Source organism: Furipterus horrens, unplaced genomic scaffold, assembly GCF_987537825.1.
Source record: "Furipterus horrens unplaced genomic scaffold, mFurHor1.1.pri manual_scaffold_11, whole genome shotgun sequence".
Taxonomy (NCBI): Eukaryota; Metazoa; Chordata; class Mammalia; order Chiroptera; family Furipteridae; genus Furipterus; species Furipterus horrens.
This window is the reverse complement of record NW_028327181.1, coordinates 55,440,797-55,460,251: the sequence shown is the minus strand read 5'-3', so window position 1 is coordinate 55,460,251 and position 19,455 is coordinate 55,440,797. Positions and strand designations below refer to the sequence as shown.

Here is a 19,455-nt window from a genome sequence, read left to right as displayed (position 1 = left end):
ATGAACTGACACAAAGGCATTTCCAGTCTAGTGACCCCAGGAAAGAAGAGGAAAAATCAGAAAAGTTTCAGGTCAGAATGAAAGGTCCTACCGTAAGTAAATCCCAGATCAATGCACACTGTAGGTGTTCTGATGCTCAAGTTGTCCACATTGATATTGAAAGGGCCTCTCCAGTGTGAGGTTTCTATGAATTCCAAGGTGGAAATTCCATCTTAAGGTGGAATTCATTGCAATAACAGGGTTGCTCACTAGTGTGAACACTCTGCACTGTCTCTAAACTCCACCTGAAGACTTTTCCACTGGAGGGCGGAAGATCTCCCAGCTCTTCCCACATTCACTCCTGGAATCCCCCAACCTCCTCACTTGGAAGTCAGTGGAGTAGAATGTGGATTATGGTCCTACTGTAACTAACGTCTCTGACCGTCCCCACCCACAGCCCCGTTTAGAGAATGCCAGACATAACCAGTAGATCAAGGGCACAGAAGCATTCTGCTCTGTTCTTGATTGATGTACTGGGTGATCTACCCAGGAGCTGTCCCAGACCTCTGCCACTCCAACGCATAAAAACCCTTCTTCTTAGGACAAGGCCTCAAGTGACCACCTCTGCTGGCCCCAGCCCTCATCACCTTCACATCTACCTTCTTAGTCCCTCCAGCAGCCTCAGAGACAGCGCCTTCTTCCTTCTTTCCAAAGACAACCCTGTCTTCCGCACCTCATTTATCCTTTCAAACTGCAGCTAAATTAAAGTTTTTTTAATTAGTTATTTAAAGAGTATCTTAGTAGGCCTAGTTGAGAATCGAAAAGAACCTAGGCCGGGCAAGGATCCCCTAAGTATCTGCGGACTGGCTACTGAATCCCACCCTGGGGTGTGAAACGTCTTCACAAACTCCAAATCACTTGGGGCTGAGACAAAGGCCCAGCACCTGGGCCACCCCCAGAACAAGGAGGCAGGATTCAGCTGGCGCGCCACAGCTCGCGCTCACCCGGGGCAGCCAGCCAGCCGGCCCACCCGGGGTCCCCGGGCCTTAACATCCTGACCTCATTGCGGGGTCTCAACTAATTGGCGCGCTGCAGGCCGCCAGCAGGCCCTCAAGTCCCGTCCCGGAGCCAGCAGAGGTCGCGCACAAAAATGGGGGGTCCCGGCTTCGCAGAGCAACCACAAAGACAGGGGTCGGTCCCTCTCTCCGGTGGGGCTCCTACCTCTTCGTGCTGGAGGCTGAGTGGAGGCCGAGAGCATTTGGTGACTCCTTGGAGGTTTGGCGGGTACTGTACCGGCAAAATTGAGTCCACCAGGTGAAAATACTGCCTGCGAAGCGTGTTACAATCAGGTTTTAAAAAAATAATAATGAACCAGTGTTCTCGCCGGAGTACTGCTGGAAAAGTGGAGCTGCAGCCGAGTCCCCGTGCAAAGCCCCAGGCTGGGAGTGGACATGGGAGGGACGGCCAGGGGGTGGGAAGGGAGCGAACCCCGGTCCTGGGGCTCGTGGAGGGGGCTCCGCCTGACCCGTTGGCGGTCGCTCCCCAAGCCCTCAGGCTGCTTCCCTCCTTCCTTTCTGCGCAATCTTCCCGGCTCTGAGAGCTCGGGGAGAGGCGGGCGCGGACGGCCCTCCGGCTCCGCAGCGCCGACCGCTGCTAGATTGCTCAAGTCCCCGCCAGCCTCTTAGCGCTTAGCCGGGCGTCCAGAGCAAGTCCTGTGTCGCAGGTGCTCCGCAGGTGGCTGATGACGGTGCACCCACCCGCGTTACTGAGCCTCCCTTCCTCGGGTTATTACCAGAATTGTGCCCGCCCCTCTGCACTGGATCTTACTGAAGCCCCAGCTCCCGTCCGTCCCAGCGGTTCACGCAGGCAGATCCTTTTCACATACAGCTTTATCACAAAAGCCGAGGGGGTGCTGTGAGGGAAAGGTTATTGCGGGTTTCTTGGTAATTTTTTTTTTAAAAGTTAAAGTGTGCTTTTAGGAACTTGTGAAAGACTACCGGGTCCACGGACTGGTTTCAGCTGGTCCATGAGTTCCCTGAAACCCCATGCGCATTTTTCTAGGCAGAGCTTGCTTGAGATTCAAAGATCCCTGACCCCCCAACCTCGGGGGCCTGCCTTAGACCAGGAGTCACTTAGAAAAAAAATTTTTTAAGTATCTTAGCCAGTAACAATAAACACCAGCCCAGAAATCTCAGTAATAAGGTGATATTTTTAAAACTGGCCCATCCAAATGATCAGAGTATCTTACATTAAGTTGTTAATCATGAAAAACTACACACACACACAGAAATAGGTAACACTTGTCCTGTATGAAAGATGAAGGATCTCATCAGCAGAGCAGATCAGGGACAGTGAGCAGCTTATGCAAAACCGGCCGCTAACAGAGCATAACAGGTGGGGTTACTAAGGTAAGGGTGAAATTTACAGGATGGGACTTAACAGGATAGTATACAAAATCATATGAAGACCATAATGAAACAATGTACTTTGGAATAATAAATATTTAAAAGGTATCAAATGAGTAAAATTGTAAAGTACTTTACTTATGCAGTTAGTACACCAGTAAAACTTTTAATGGGAGGATGAAAATATACTTGGACACAGCTGCAAAAATTCTGAGGGGTTCTTCTGGGTATTGAGGAAGGTCTTTGAGATTGTGAGACTTGGTTTTCTTAATGGGTCTAAAACTAAGAAAATTCATGTTTCTTCTCTTCCTTGATAGAATTCTACTTGCACAAAATTATGATTACCAGTCAAAATTATGGTCAATTTTGACTCCCAAGTAAATTGAGAGAGGAGGAGGCAAATAAAAAAATCTTCCTGAGGTAACTGGGTGTGGTGGACAAGAGCAGAGAATGCAATGAAAATAATTTCATTCACCACAATTCATTGGAAGATTCTTCTTGAAATAAAATGCGAGACCTAGCCCCCTTATGAATATGCTCAAGTACAACACAAGTTACCTTCTAATGAATATCCCAAGGACCTTTTCTTTTGCCAAGCAGTGGGAGAAGGTAATTAAGCTGGGCTCAGCAGGGGCAAGAATTGGATATCTGGCAAGAAAAAAGGAGCTGAGGGTGAGTGAGCCCTGAGAGGGAGGACAAAGAGAAAGAACTTCAGTGGCAGTTTGGCCAAGGGACTTCTGAGAACAAAATGACAGGATATGAACCCACTTCTCCACCTCTTACACAACAGCATCTTCAGGGAAGTCCATTATTACTCATGGATGTGTTTGTGTGAGGGGATTCTTTGGGATGAGCTTAAAGAGGTGCTGGGATCCATATCAAAGACTAGTAAGGGGTAAATGTGGAAATAAAATCTGCGCACACAGAAATCAGAAGTTAAAGGAATAGGTGACATCCAGGTTTTATGTGAGGATATGGTCTGTGTATAGTTCAATTTGAACTTGAGATTACAGTGCACCCGTAATTACTTTACAGAAAGAGGTAAGTCAAAGAACTTCTGCTAAGTTTGGCTGCTAGAGGCAGAAGTACCTGAAAGGATGTGGAAACTGTGTAATCAACTGTTTATTTGTACAGTCCTTTTCTCATGCCAAGGGTGTGAACCTGAGAGATCATAACTTGGTGGGTTTTGGCTGTGACCAATTTTTCCCCCAAGCACATGATGTTAATCCATTATATTCAAATCCATGTAGCAATTAGTAATATAAAATGTGCAAATGATTTCAAATAAGGCAGTAATGAATCCACCTAGCCACAGCACATCGTGGTTGGAATTTGGGCTCTAGCACTTACCAGCTGTGTGATCATGGGTAAGTTACTTAACATCCCTTCTGCCCCTCCTCATCTTTTAAATTGGGGTAGAAGCACCCACATCACTGATGGTTGTGCAACTGTAAATCAACTAGAAAGCATTCAACTCATCCCTTAAAACAGGTAACTATAGTATATAAAATATACTCAATAAAGCTGTTTTTAAAAACAGTACCTAGATCATAAGAGATGCTGTAAAAATAAAAATGTAAACTGTCTGGTACTGTGCCTGGCACACAGTAAACACTCAATAAATACTAGTGATTAGTATTAGTGTAATAAAGAAGAGATTAAATAGAACACTGAAGCTATATAGCTAGATTTTTAAAAGAATCAAAGAACTATGGGTTGGTTGAAATTTCAGAGATGATTTAGTTCAACTCCCCTAATTTTACAGATGAAAAAATTAGGGACCAGCAGGTGAAGTGCCTTAATTCAAGGTCTAGCTCTAAAACCAGACCCAAAGCCTGCTGGCTCCACATCAGTGCAATTCCCACTCCCACCCACTGTCTCAGAAACATGGACACATGAAAAACTGCGGATGTTTCCTCAAAGAAAAAAACACATAGAACACAGAAAACTCATGTAGAAATAAAGAGAATTCCAAGGCCAAGAGCAAACTGAGAAGAGGCCATTGCATCCTGGCCTATCAGTCCAGTGGGATCCAGGTCATGAGAGCATTAAGTGCTTTGGCAAGGAGGCCCTAGTCAGTCAGGTAACCTGGCTCATCACTGTGGCCAGATGCCTGGTGATGGTGAAGCTGCAGAGTCCTGTCTGCTACTTTCTGACACAGGATCCAGCAGCAGCAGCAGGAACTGGAGCCAAACGTGAATGCAGTAGAATTCTTGAGAGGAATCTGAGCAGCCCAAAGTGTGAAACAGCTGCTAAACAGTTGTTTTTGCCCATGCTGAGTAGTCTGGCCTCACATGTCTATCATTCCCTGCCCTTGCTCATCAGCCTCTCTAGATTGTAAGGGACTTTACTTAGGATCCTATAAATTGCCTGTCAGTTTCCTCCATCATGGCACACTCTTCTAGCAGGAGATATGAAATGACCCAGATTTCCACTTCATTAGTGCTGCCATCTTCTATGGGAACTTGATAGCAAGTTTGATAGATTTTGAAGCTAATAAAAGCTTACTGTATTAATCCAATGCTAAATCTTGGACAACAGAACAAGTTTGTCTTCTAGACCAAGACTTTCCAAGATTTCAGGGGATAACATTCAATGAGTCGACTCTCATTCTTAGGAAGTTATGGAATCACATTACTCCATTTTCCCTTAAGAGTAACAATTTAGGCTAGATGGCTGGTAACGTAGACCCCTAAGGGTATGTGACCCACTAGGGGAGGAAGGAGGAAGGGAAGGAAAAGGGACAGAGGAGAATTAAGGCCTGAAACAGCTTTTATGATTTAACTCAGTACGCTGAAACTTCTCAATGAATAATTCATAAAAGTGCCTCATCCTATTTAACCAATTGTTTAAATAAAAATCAGTAGGACAGAGGAGGTTCTGTCCATTCATTTGATCTGAGAACTTGGGATGAAGGTCATGATTAAGTCTGACTCAAGCTTTTCCAGAGAAAGCTTTCCTATTTTGTAAATCACTCCATACAATGCACACTTTGATGTCGAAGGAGGTGAGAGCTCCGACTAAAGGTCTTCTGACATTCTTGGCACCCATAGGGCTTCTCTCCAGTGTGAATTCTCTGATGTATGATAAGCTGAGAGTGCTGGCTGAATGTTTTCTCACATTCATTACATTCATACGGTTTCTCACCAACGTGAATCTTCTGATGGAGAAGAAGCTCAGAGTTATCCCAAAAGGTTCTTGCACATTCATTACACTGATGAGGTTTCTCTCCAGTATGAATTCTCTGGTGGACGATCAGATGGGAGGTCCGCCTAAAAGCCTTTCCACATTCAAAGCATTCATAGGGTTTCTCTCCAGTGTGGATTCTCTCATGTCTAAGAAGTTCTGAGTTACCCCTAAAGGCCTTCCCACATTCCTTACATACATAGGGCTTCTCACCAGTATGAATTCTAATATGTCTAATAATCTCTGAGTTCTGGCCAAAAGTTTTTCCACATTCATTGCATTCATATGGTTTGTCCCCTGTATGAATTCTTTGATGCCGGATAAGCTCAGAACTCTGACCAAAGCCTTTCCCACACTCATTACACAGATATGGTTTTTCTCCAGTATGAATTTTCTGGTGTCTGATAAGGCCTGAGCTATGCTTGAAGGCTTTGCCACACTCATTGCATTCATGATATCTTTCTTCAGTATGAATTCTCTGATGCTGAATAAGCTGTGAGCTAACCCTAAAGGTCTTCCCACATTCATTACATTCATATGGTTTCTCTCCAGTGTGGATTCTCTGATGTAGAATAAGGGCTGAATTCTGACTGAAGGCTTTACCACATTCTTCACATTTATAAGGTCTCTCTCCAGTATGAATTCTATGATGGTGGATAAGATGTGAACTCTGAATGAAGGCCTTTCCACATTCATTACAGGCAAAGGGTTTCTCTCCTGCATGAATTCTCAGGTGCCTACGAAGACTTGAGTTAGTTCCAAATGTTTTTCCACATTCTTTGCACTCAAAGGGTTTCTCTCCACTATGAACTCTCATATGCTGGATAAGATGTGAATTCTGATTAAAGGCTTTCCCACATTCTTTACATGTATGCGGTTTTTCTCCAACAGAACTTCTCTGTGTTTTGTTAGGTTCTAAATTCTCTATGATGTTTTGGCCAGTGGTAGCAAATGTACTAATAACGGCCTCTGCTGTAATATCTCCCTGATGTGTAATCAGGTTTGGGCTGGGATTGCACTCTCTCTCACTCTCATTCTCCTGGTCTTTCTCACTTGAGGGTGATTTCTTAAAAATAATCAACCCTGATGCAAATTTTCTCTCCTGAGGAGACACCTGCTCCACAATCTCTTCTGTGGACTCTCCTGAATGCCCCCCCAACATGTCTTCTTCACATGAGGCTCCAAACTCATGACTCTTGTGAACTACCTTTGGAAGTTTTTCTATTGCCCCATGTGGCTCAGATTCTTCAGAAATTTCTTCCTTTGGAATTATCTCCTTGTTCTCAGTCCCCATCTCGCAATCTGAAATGAAAGAGAGTAAGTATGTGAAGGTGACTGTATCATATCATATCTAAATGAAGCTAATGCTTGAAGAATATAGAGCTCTGACATGGCTCTGGCAGCTCTCAAAAACCAGTCTTGGTATCTGCTGAAATGACAGGATGCTGTTGAAGAGAAGAGAGATATTTAGAATTGTGATGGACATGCTAAACCAACAGCAAATGCTGACTGAAAAGAGAGAAATTATCAGAGGAAGAGAGTTAAGGATAGAAACAAGAAGTGGATTCTAAGGAGATACTGATTAAAGTTCTATAATATTAACAGTGAGTTGGGGCAGAGCCTGAGGTTTGATAAGAAAAACATTTAGGGAAAATGGTGGCCATATTAATACACGGTACATGGAAAAGGCTGGGAGGAGGGACAAAAAAAATTGACTAATACAAACAAGTTTTGGATTTATAGAAAAAGTCATCAAAAAATGAGTAGCAAGAGGAACTATCCTGAGCCCAGTCCTCTGGTGCTCAGCAGCTCAACAGAACAGAGGACTGTATATGTACCCATTCAAAAGTTAACATGAGTTAGCTATAACTAGTACAAAAGTAACTATCCTTGGCTCTCTTATATTTAGATGAAGTAAGGTTCTAGCTTAATTTTCTCCAGACAGTAAATTTTATAAGTAACTACTTTCTTTTCTCTACTGATATGAAATGTCATCTAGATCATAGTCTAAAGAACCATATATATTTGGGTGAATTTCTGGGTCAATTTCCAAACTCCATTCAGTTGTGTTAATCTGTGTATTCCCTCTCTAATACCAAACTGTTCAATCTACTATAGCTTCATCAAAACGTTTAATGTTAGAGAAAGTTCATTCTCATTAGTCTTTTTCATATAGTCCCTATTTTTGTATTTTTCTAAATAAATTTTAGTATAATTTTGCAAAATTTCCAACCATCCTGATCTCTTGTATCCATCATGTCTCATTATGCATTTTCTTTTGGAATGTGTTTTGTATATTTTCTAGCTGATTATTATTTATATACTTAGCAATACTATTGATTTTTTAAATTTTTATTTATTTATTTTTAGAGCAAAGGGAAGGGAGGGAGAAAGAGAGGGAGAGAACATCAATGTGTGGTTGCCTCCTGCATGCCCCGAACTGGGGACCTGGCCCACAACCCAGGCATGTGCCCCGACTGGGAATTGAACCAGCGACCCTTTGGTTCACAGGCTAGCATTCAATCCACTGAGCCAGGCCAGCTAGAGCTGCTATTGATTTTTAAATAGTGATTTTGTAATTGACCTCTTTATAGAATTTTCTTGGTACATTTATAGATCTATACTTCTTTTAAACTTCTAAAAGACTGTGGCAAAGATTTTTAACTGCCTATCCCAAGTCTATTCTTCCCCACCTCATCAGCAACAGAATAATGAATTTATTTAGTGTATCAATAAACCTAGCTAAAGAAATAAATTCTCAAGACTTCTTTGCAGCTAGGTATTTCCATGTAACCAACTTCTGGCCAAAAAGACAGTAATATGCAAATAAAAGAACACAGGACATAGGGGAAGTCTCTTTCAGACTGAGGGGATGCATTTCTTCACTCTCTTCTTCCATGCTGCGCCTGGGGCATGTGCTGGCAGTTGGAGTGCCATCTTGAACCATGAGTACACTGGCATACCCTATGACAAGGCCAGAGGTGGAAGGAACCTGGGTCCCTGATGAATCCATGGAGCTGCCATAGCAGCCCTGGAATGCCTGTCTCTGGACTTCTTTTATTTAAGAAAGAAATAAACTTTGCCTTCCTTGAGCCATTAGGTTTTGTTGTTGTTGTTTGTTTGTTTGTTTTTATGAAGGAAAACCTATTCCAAGCTGGTACAATGGCCCCAGGAATTTAGCTGTCCCAGTCACAGAAGACCAAATGATAGGAGAATGAGCCTGGCCTCTGTTCAGGTAGTAAGCAACCTGGATCTATTGACTGAAGAGGTTCTTAGCCTAGGTGAATGCATTTTTGTACCATAGCAAATCTGAGGAATATAATCCTCCCATCCGTAAAAGTATTAACTATGGAAGGTAATTCTCAAAGGGAAATGGGTAGCTATGTGACTTTATCCTTTAGAAAATGTAGAGTTCTGGAATGGTTTTTAAGCAAAGGAGTGGTACAGTCCATTGTCAGCCCAGAGTTTCAGGTAGATGCACACTAGTGGCCACTTAGAGGCTGAACTAGAAAGTAGTATGCCTAGACATAGGGAGCTCAGTTAGAAGGTTGATGTAATCATCAAGGTAAAGGGTCATTAAATCTAACCATGGCAACAGCAGTGATGAATGAAGAGGACATATACTGGAGAAATATTTAAGAAGACAAATTCTGTAAGACTTGGTGTGTGAGAAATAGGGATGAGTCAAAGATGGTGCCAAATCTCCCTGTATTTGAGGAATAGTAATTAGATGGACAGTGGTACCACTGAGGCTGGGAATACTGGAGGAACAGCTGGTTCGGAAAGGAAGATGATAGATGGGCTCTGTTTTGGTCTATATGAATTTCAAAACATCCATATAAAGGTATCAAGGAATCAGTCAAAATATATTAGTTTAAGGTTTAGGGCAGTCAGGACTAGAAATACAGACTTGAGAGTATAGTATGAGAACTGTCAGATAGACTGAGGACAGAAACCTAAAAAGCCAAAGCTAACATTTAGGGGTACTCCAATTATCTTCCCTCTTCCCTTCCAGATCTTTCTACTTGTCTCCACCCTTCTCTGCCCAGACGGCTAACCTATATAGCATATGTCAACAGGCCCTCTAGCCTGTTGTGCCATTGTTCCATCAATGGGGAGGCCCAGCAGATAGCTGGAAGTAGAGAGGATACTTAAGGTCAGGATATTTACTCTCCTGGTTCCTATGAGATCACCTTGGGCAGATGGTCTCCCTCAATTTAAGGTCATTACTACTCTCACGGAGTCTATCCTACCCAAGTGTCTCAACAACTGGGTTCCCCAACAACTTCTCCTGCCTCTCGTCTCTTACAACCACTCCACTGTTGCCTCAACACCCTGCCTACACATATATCATTTATAATTAACCTCTCTGCAAATAAATCCTTCTCAAATTATCCTAACCTGAGTCAAGTATGTGTTTCCTTTTAGGATCCTAATGATAAAAGGGTGGGTGGAGGAAGAGAAGACTGCCGAAAAAAGAAAAAATGGTTAGTGAACTAGAAGAACCAGAATAGTGCCAGTGAATAAAAAAGTGTCACATGCAGTTGAGACATCCAGTAGAATAAGAATTGGAAAACATCTACTGGGACAGTTAGATCATTACAGATAATCTGTGAGAACAGATTCAGTTGAATGACAGAACAGAAGCCAGTGACAGTGGACTGATTAGTGGATCTGCTGCTTCCTTTTTAAAAATTTGGATGAAAGAAGAGGACCAAGATGGGCAGTAGCATTAAAGGTCAAAGAGGGTTAAAGAAGAATTTTCCATGACGGGAAAGATTTGAACATGTTTACATTAGGAGTGATGGTGCCAGTTGAGGATAGGAGTTAAGATGGGAAAGATGAGATTCCTGAAGAAATGAACACCCTGAGAGGCAGGACAGACTGGGATCAAGTGGTGAGGGAAGCGGATAGTGGTGATTTTGGGGTGACCTTAGTACTGCCCTTTTTTCTCTGCCCAGCCTCCCAATCATCTGCAGGATGACTGGGACCTTCCTATTCATTCCTCAGTGCTGTCCTAGTAATGACCCCCACAAACTCCCACCTCCAACACCTGATAGGAACTTGATCCACTGAAATCCTGAAGCCTTCGAACCTCTTTGTGCTACCCCTCAAAATGACCTGGAATCTTCAACTCTCCCTGCCTTGGCATCTTTTCTCACTTTTCCATGGAGTAAGGAGTGATCACCCAAAAGCTGGATTTCTCCCTTTTGTTGAAATTTTTGAAAAATATAGATAATATGTATCCATATAATCGTAAGGATCCATTGCGGAGAATTTAGCTATCTTCATCATCCATGGTACCACTTGAGTTGGGAAGTACTGTCTTAAATAGATTTCTCTCTAATACTCAGGCAAGAACAAGTTCCACAGGCTGATATGTCAGTCCCTATCCACTTGCAGCCCCCTCTCTGGCCTTTCCTTTTCACCCTAATCTCTCCTACAGTTACTTATTTTCTATCTAGCTCCTTACAAAATCATCATTCATAGAACCTAAATCTGTACCACACAATATGAAACAAATCATGTGTCCACAGTAAAACAAAATAAAGATATGGAAGTTATATATGTGTCCATCTCCAGCTTCAAATCTGGTTCAAAACTTAAGTCCAAAAAGTATTCCCTAACTAAATTTGACCCTGTCTGACCATTCTTTTGCTTTGCAGTCTACCAGTGACACAATATTAGTGTCATTTATTAAATAGTGCTTTATATAGGTATGTTCTCATATATAAATCAAAGCCAATCTCCATTTGGTTGATTTTGCAGAGGCATGGCCACACATTAAACCTCATACTAACATGGAAACACTCCACGACTCAGAGCCTAAATTTACATTTCCATATATAATTTCCTATCTTTCTGTTTCTCACTTTTGCACTTCTCTAAATTGAAATTAACTGTTTCTGGAGAGAAATAAGATGGAGGTGCCACTGGAGGAGGAAGTTGACCATTCTTAGTCCTCAGTCCAGGGGATGACAAGCAGAGACCTCTGCCGCTCAGAATAGGGTCCTCAATTCCACAGACCTGGATTTGTTTTTTTCAGTACACCCTAGAGCAGGCTCAGAAAGCCTCACTCACAAAATACTGATGCATAAACCAGACACCCACCTATTAATTAATAATGAGAAATAAAACTTTTAAAGGACTATAGTGCATAGATGAAAATCTACATGAGAAGCCACATAAAACACTGAAAATTGTTTAGTACTCTTGCAATCATAGCAAGATTTTTTTTAATGAATGGCTCTTAAATAATGATTCTTGGCCTGAAACTAGGCTAGATGCTTAAGAATCAACTGGGAAATCTGTTTAAAAAAGCACTAATTTTTCACCACAGAACTCTCAGAATCAGACTATACAGGGGTGGTCAAGGGATCTGTATTTTTAACAAGTGCCCCAAGTGATTCTGATGTCCCACAAGGTTTGGAAACCACTGTTCGCCAGTGTTAATTAACAAATGAATTTATCCCACTCTCAGTCTGGTGCATCCATCCCTACCCAGGGGCTGGTCTACCAAATAGCTAAACACATGTGTAAAGCAGCAATATTATATTGTAGATATATAGCCAGTTGTTCCTCTGACTTTTTTCCTACCCTCCATTTTAACTGCTCCTATCCTTCCCTAAACTTCTGACTACAAACAGAGAAGACATAATACAATTAACTAGATCCCCTTTTCTGAGTTAAAAATCACATTCCTGTTATGCTTATCAGATTGACCCTAGATACTGTGACTGGACCTGAGTTTGCCCAAACCGCCTAAGTCAGAGTTTACAACAATCTCTTGTGACAGCAGTATCACTTAATCCTTTGAATTTACCTGTCAAAAACCATATTGTAATTTGCAGTAAAAAAAAGAAAAAATTAAATAATCTATCAGCCTACAGACTGATTTGGTCTTTTGAAAATTTTGCTGAAAGCATATATTGTAACTTAAATTATAAAAGGTCCAGGAATCATTTACTTCCTCAACAAACTCTCCCTTTGTGTGGTACTCCAGGGATTTTTCTACCCCAGAGTAATAATACACCATAGTAGAATTAGAAGGGCAGGAGGGAGAGGTATGTCTTTCTTTTGTACAGGAGGAAAATAGAAAGCTATACACAACAAGCCCATTTTCAAGTAGATCAGCAATAAGCAAAGATAAATACTGAAGTCAAGGATCCAGAAACTGAGTCCCATTCAATAATCCATGCATCCACAGACATTACAGAAAGGGTTTGTGTACCTCTTCCATGTATTTTAGTTCAAAGACTACTGCACTACAGCACACTGGGCAAAGCCTCAGAGGCCAGGGAGTAGGAGGAATAAAGGAACAGAAAAAACATGCTAACTTCAACACAGTATGTGCAGAGTTGGGGAAGAAGATAAGGAAGAAGTGAGGATGCACTAAAATTTTAATGTGAAGAGTAATGATGAGCACTTATGTAGTATGCTAAGCAATTTATAGACAATAGTTTGTTAGACCCTCAGAACCTCCTTAGGAGACAAGTATGCTGGAGAGCACCAGAATGAGGAGGAACCCATCAGCATGCTTTCCTGTCTTTCTCCAGCAACACTTCTGACAGCCCCAGAGCAGGCTGGGAATCTGGGGATATGCATGGTGGAAGAATGAGGGAGTGAGGGACTTGAGGATATTAGCCAGGACCTCATTGAGATGACTGAGACAGGGAGGCAAATGAAGTGGGGGGAGGGAAGGAGGAGTAGGGTGCTAATAGATGGAGGTTACAGAGAAGGTGAAGAATGTGGTGAGCACAAGGAACCAGGGGCAGGTATCCAGGAAACTGGCAAGAGGTTTAATTGTGAAATGTCAAAATGTCTAATACACCAAAGATAATATCCTTTGCAACCATTCAAATTATGACAAAAACAAAAGATGAAACTTACAAATAATGAAGGAGATGCAAAGTTTTTCAAATTATTTTATGGGGCATTTGAGGGAAAAGTATGCAGTGGCCTTGCTCTCAGAGCTCCAGGAGTGAACCCCAGCTGAGTTAACCCAGTCAGATTAATACCATCCCCCTTGCAAGTGACTATTCAAACAGTAGGGATGGCTTCAGAAATGGACATATGCCTTCATCTGGCTCAATGACAGTCTGAGAAAGTTTGCTGGGAGATTTCGAGAACAGTTTCCTGCCATCCTGAGAGAAGGCGCAGGAAGAGATGTCTATATATGGTTGCCTGCAACTGCTGCTGCCATTTCACTCCCAAGTGGTGGATGAAGGAAGGTAGAGTTGAGAAAAGTGAGGGGAGATACAGCCAGGATGAAAAGATTAAGTGTCCTGAAACCACTTTACTTGTTGTCTTCCAATTAGGAGAGTGTATACCTCACATTAAGCCAGCTTAAGTTTGTAGTCTTACTTGCAGACAAAAGCATTTCAACTGATACAAATACTTTCCCTCAACTTCTGAAAGGCCAGATACTGGTATATCTAGTATAAGAATCACCTCCTGCCCAGTCTTCACTAGCACCTGCAGAAAGGAGGTTCTCTCTTGGTCCCCTGTACCAGCATTTCACTCCCCTCTTTCTTTGTACTATGTCATGTCACTTCCTGTTCGTTGCGTCCCAAGAAATACAGAATAAAAACTTCACATGGCTCACAATGCCCTCCTGCTCAGACCTGTCTCTCTGTCCATCTCCTGTTCCACACTCTCCAGTGACTATTCAAAGCTGTAGTCATGCTCAGGGTCCTGCAGCGCAAACACTTTCTATTCTAGGAAGCTTCTTTGCCTTTGCAAACAGGTTACTCCCACTGCCTGCCCACCTTGTGCACTTAACATCTACAGGTCTTAGCTCAAGCATAGAGTCCCTTCTGCTCTCTTCCCCACCCCTGCCCCTAAAACTCCTTCATTGTGTAGCAGTTACCTCCTTGTATTATTAGCCTATTTTCATGTTTGCTTTCTTCCTTATAACATGAGCAAGAATGATCTTCTATTCATCTTGGTATTCCCAGTGCCTAGCACAAGTCAGGTACCTGGCGAATATTTGTTAAATGAATCTGTGTAAATGTCTTATCTACATAACAAACTTGGGATAGCCTTAAGGACTAACTGGATATTTCATTCATTTTGTATCTAAAGAGCCTAGAACGATGTCTGATGCATAGCTGATCATAAAAACTATTTGTAAAAATGAGTTCCTTTTCCCAATCAGGATGATATTTAATTTAAAGCACTACGACGACGACGACCATCCTCCTTTCCGCTGTTCTCCTCCTGGTTCCCACAATCAAGAAGGCTCTATTACCTGTCTCCTTTCCAAAACTAACCCTCATAAGCCAATATCAATATCCTGTGTGCCGGCACAAGGCACAATATGCCAAGGGAGCACTAGGTTTTTGACATTGCCCCGCCATTTCGTCCCCGTTGTTTACTTGGGGATGGTATGTCAGAAAACCACAGCTCCCACTGGCCCCCACCTCAGGACTGAGGAAGGGAGTGCCCTTGCTCCTTCCGCGCCCGCGGCTGACAGGCACGCAACCGCAGTGGGGATGGACCTTGGCAGGGTCCACGCCTCACACCCTCAGTGTGCCGATGGGAAATGAAGGCCCGAGCTGACCATAAAGTCCAAGGTCACACAGCGAACCCCGGTCAGGAACGGGCCTAAACGTTGGGTTTCCACTCGGCTTACGGGCCGGGAAGTCGGGAGCCTAGCGCCCTCCTCCCTCCCGCCGGAACGGAATGAGGTCTCACCGCAGGCAGCTACCGCCCCACGCTCGCTCCGCCCGGGCTCCCGGAGCTGCTCAGCCGGCTCACACAGAACCAGCAGCTGTTGTCTTGGTTTCACTGGCGACGGGCATCAGCTACTTCCGGTACCCAGGCGGCGCTCCAGCCAATCAGCGCGCGTCGCACTTCACTGCAGAAACAGGTGGTTCGCACGCCTACGCCTCCTCCCCTTTCCCAGCGTTGCCTTCTGTGGGTTCGCGCCGTAACCTGAGCGCCATCTCATCACTGCCTGCCAAAGCTGCTCCCCGGAGTGGCCCTGTGCGTCGGCCGAGGCCCACTTCAGCCCCAGAGTCACTAACGAGCTGGGTCCTCCGGGCTTCCTAGAACGGCTCCCGGGACGCACTTCCGCCCTTTGACAGGCCGCTCTGCGCGCTGGTGTCGCTCCCCGAGCATTGAAGGGGGCTTGAGAAATTGGGAGGGGGCTTCGCTTCTACGCGGGGCAGAGATTACGGGATGTTTTTAGCACCGCCAACCTGCATCCTTTATCCCGCCACTACCTTCCCTGAGCTCCATGAGTCTGGTAAACACAGGAAGCTGAGGAGAAAGGGAGACCTGCTCTGAGGTCATGGAAAGCGTACTGGAGGGAGGGAGTGATATTTGGCTAAATTTTGAAGGTTGAACGGGAACTACCCAGGTTCAGAGTGAGGGGGAGAGCGGTTCAGACAATGGGAACAGCATTCTATGCTAGCCTTTTTACGTCTTGAACAAGTGTGGCCCAACTCGCCTCGGACCCTTTGTATTTGTACTTCCCCTGTTCTTCTTTGCACAAGATTCTTGTTATTCAGATCTCAGTTCAAAGGTAACTAGTTGAAGAAGTCTTCCATCCTACCTAATATTGCCTCAAACTACACTACCCTTCCCAAATACCAGTTACAGAGAAGGACTGTGATTGGCCTTGTTTGGGTCTGGTGCTAACCCCTGGACCAATCATTGTATTCCGGGGAAAGGGTTAGTAGGATTAGCCAAGTCTGGGTCGCCTTCTACCCCAGTTATGGGGGCAGGCTTCTGTGTTTGCCTCACCATAAAGGGGAAGAGAGTGACTATTCTCAGAAAAGACTATTGTGTATATATATCCAGTATACAACCTAGCAGAAAAGAAAACTCTCTTGAGTTCATCATTGGGGTAAGGCCCTAAACTCTAAGGTCCATCACTTTAGCCACTCTAACACCAATATCCTTAACTCTTGCCCTACTGTCTGCAACTGCCCAGGAAGTTCATCAACCCTAAATCAGTTGAAATATCCATTTTCCTTGTCCAGGCTGTTAATAACTAGTGGGAAAAATTATGCATTTTGGAGATGAGTCCCAGGATAAACATGATTTCCATTCCCCAGAAATCATTTTGTTTCCCTAGTCAGCTTGCCTACCAGTTTCCACGATTGCTATTTCAATCTTCTCCATTCTGTTCAAGCTGTCATCCAAGAGGAGTCAATTTCCATCATAATTAATTGCCAGCTACATTCATCCCAAGATGCCCAGAGTTCAAAAGTATCTTGCCTCAGAACCAAGGGTGGGGGACATTTGGTTCTACTAGGTACTTTTACCTAGTGTACCTGCATAAATGGGCATCTGCCTCAAGAGCCTAGATCAGTGATTCTCAAACTAGACTGCACATTGGAATCCCTTGGGGACCTTTAAAATATTGGTGTCTAGTGCCACCCACATAAATTCTGTTGAAATTGACCTCAGATATAGTCTGGGCAAGTTTGTTTGTCTCTGAGAGGGGATTGTGTTTTGTTTTCAGCTTTCCAAGTGATTCTAACATGCAGCCAACCAGGTTGAAAACCAATAGCGTAAGTCAGTGATTCTTAAAATGTGGTCTCTTAATTAGGAACTTAGGGGTTAAGCCTCAAAAATCTGTGTTTAATGAGGGCAAAGTTTGGGTATGACTGGCCCAGACATTTGACAGTGCTTCATGTGATCAGCCCTTGTGTGTTAGACAGGAAAAGGGTAAGTTGTATCCTCCAGGCGGCTCCCCCACCCATCTGCTTTATACACTAGCCAATTTAGGGGCCATGTGGAGCAATATGACTCTACTGAGGAAAGACCAAGGCTTATGATCCACAAATACCATTCCCGTTTCCAGTGTGTATGTGGGTATGTATGACTAGGTAGGGGCTCACGTTTCACGGTCTCCTGACAGGCTCAAGACTTCCACTGAATTGATTTTTATAGATAAGTATGAGCAGTTTTGCTCCTCTTGAAAAAAAAATGGCAGGTAGGAACCTTGTCTGCCCTCTTCAATTCACACAGGGACAGGTATATGAAAAATAAAAGACATACTGCTCATGTTCACCCTTGTCCCTTCTCTTCTATCTGTGGAACACGTGGGAAGGAGGGCTACCGGCACTAGCTACACTCATTTCTAATACTTTAAATCATGTCATCTCTCTAATTAGTTTACCACTCTGTTTGGGGCCTGGTGCTGATTGTAATTACATTTTCAGTGGTGTATGGACCACATTCCAAGCTATTGACAAACTATGAGTAACAGCACTCAATGTCATCTCAGACAGCATGTAAGTATAGGCCATTGTTAGAATTCTGGAATAAATTACCATAATCACCCCCCTTGCAAACCTTCAGGTCTTTCAAAACCCCTTCTCTCATGGGTGTACAGCAGGTTCTTTAATAATGTCGTTTTGTTCAACATCATTTTGTTATAACGTTGAGATGCCATAGGAGCTTAACTCTTGTTAATATTGATTAAGCTGATTTTGTTACATGTCATTTCGCTTCAAGTTGCAGAACCTGTTGACAGTGTTAAGTGAGGGCCTACGGTATAACTCTGGGTCAGGGTATGATTTAACACAAGGACACTGGCTTGGATAGCTTTCTCTTCCTGTGAACTCCTCTCCTCTTCCCACCTTCTCACATCCACTTTTTAGATCACTATCTTTGATCCTACTTTCTTGATCCTGCCTTCCTTCCCGTCATTCAACTAGCCAACCTTACACACCTGAAGTTTCACTCAGTGTGACACAAATGCATCTTGTCTATGTGCCTTAACCGTTTCCTATGAACACAGCTTTACCCCATAGAGTGTTCCTTAGAAATGGGACTATGTTGCATGTCCCTGAGAAACAGTAGCCATGCGGGGTCCATGTTCAGTAGAACCAGTTGACCTGAAATACTCATATCTCACCTCCACACCTAACCAGCTTAAGCTGAGTCCAGGTTCAATTAAGTCTTCAGTGTTTCCCTCACACCTCCACTGGTGTAAAAGAAGTAGGTAAAACAAAACGTCAACCACCTTCTCTAGAGTTAACAATTATACCAAGGAGCCCAGAGAGACCAGTTCTGAGCCTCACCTAGCAAGGTCATATTTTCACTGTGCCAGGATAGCAGATCCTTCTTGGACAAGTTCTCTAAACCTAGAAGGTGGCTTCAAGGTCCACATCTCTCAGGTGAAACTATGGCCCCTTTCACATAGGATAAAATGGAATACCCAGAAATCTCAGCTTCCTAATAACTGTGCCATGATTTGGGGCCAGGCGAAGAGAGAGAGAAGAGAAGGTTGCCCTGGTACAAGGCGGTGTTGGGCTTTGAGGAAGGAATCTGGAAGTGGTAGAAGAGGTTGCACTGGAAATAACAGCAGAATATATAAGGGAGCAAGTGATCAGAAGACAAAGCAGAAGACAGCTGTATCCCAGCATATGAGGCTCCTTACCAGGGCTCTGGAGTCTTCATAACATAATCAAAATAATCAGCACACTTGCCACCAGGTCTAAGACATCACTGAGCCATAATCATGCCCCTGCCCACTGAGTCCCAAGTTCAGACTACTGTCACTAATTAGTCCAGAAGTTCTCTGTAGCATTTGAATAGAAACTATTTGCCCTCCCAGGGCAAATATCAACATGAATATTTCTGAGGCTCTTTTTAGAGAAAATAACATAGGAGGAAAATCAAGTCCCAGAGCCTCCCACCATCACAAGGACACAAATTCCCAATGTGACTAGAAAACTGTGAGACTGCCAGAATGACCCCTGATTCTATTCTCATGATGTCATTTTCCCACCAAACATGTGGCCCATCAAAAAATCTTGGATGAACTATTTAGTCCTCCAGTAAGATCCCTTCTCTATGACTCAGCCTTCCTCCTCGCACTAATGTGATCCATTTGCCATCTCCCACACTCTGTTTACTCACTATT

General features: G+C 43.5%; 1 protein-coding gene across 1 annotated transcript; it reads right to left on the bottom strand.

The window, feature by feature from the left end:
* Positions 1–4,567: 4,567 nt before the first annotated feature.
* Positions 4,568–15,379, bottom strand: ZFP3 (ZFP3 zinc finger protein). The gene is made up of 2 exons (XM_090291552.1): positions 15,267–15,379; positions 4,568–6,872 (listed from the first exon to the last, which is right to left on the bottom strand). Exon 2 carries the CDS (start codon positions 6,862–6,864, stop codon positions 5,356–5,358), a length of 1,509 nt encoding a protein of 502 aa, XP_090147678.1. The 5' UTR covers positions 6,865–6,872; positions 15,267–15,379; the 3' UTR covers positions 4,568–5,355.
* Positions 15,380–19,455: the final 4,076 nt, after the last annotated feature.

Bases quoted from the DNA above. Each gene is read 5' to 3' on its own strand.
- ZFP3 (XM_090291552.1), bottom strand. From the start codon at position 6,864: ATGGGGACTGAGAACAAGGAGATAATTCCAAAGGAAGAAATTTCTGAA.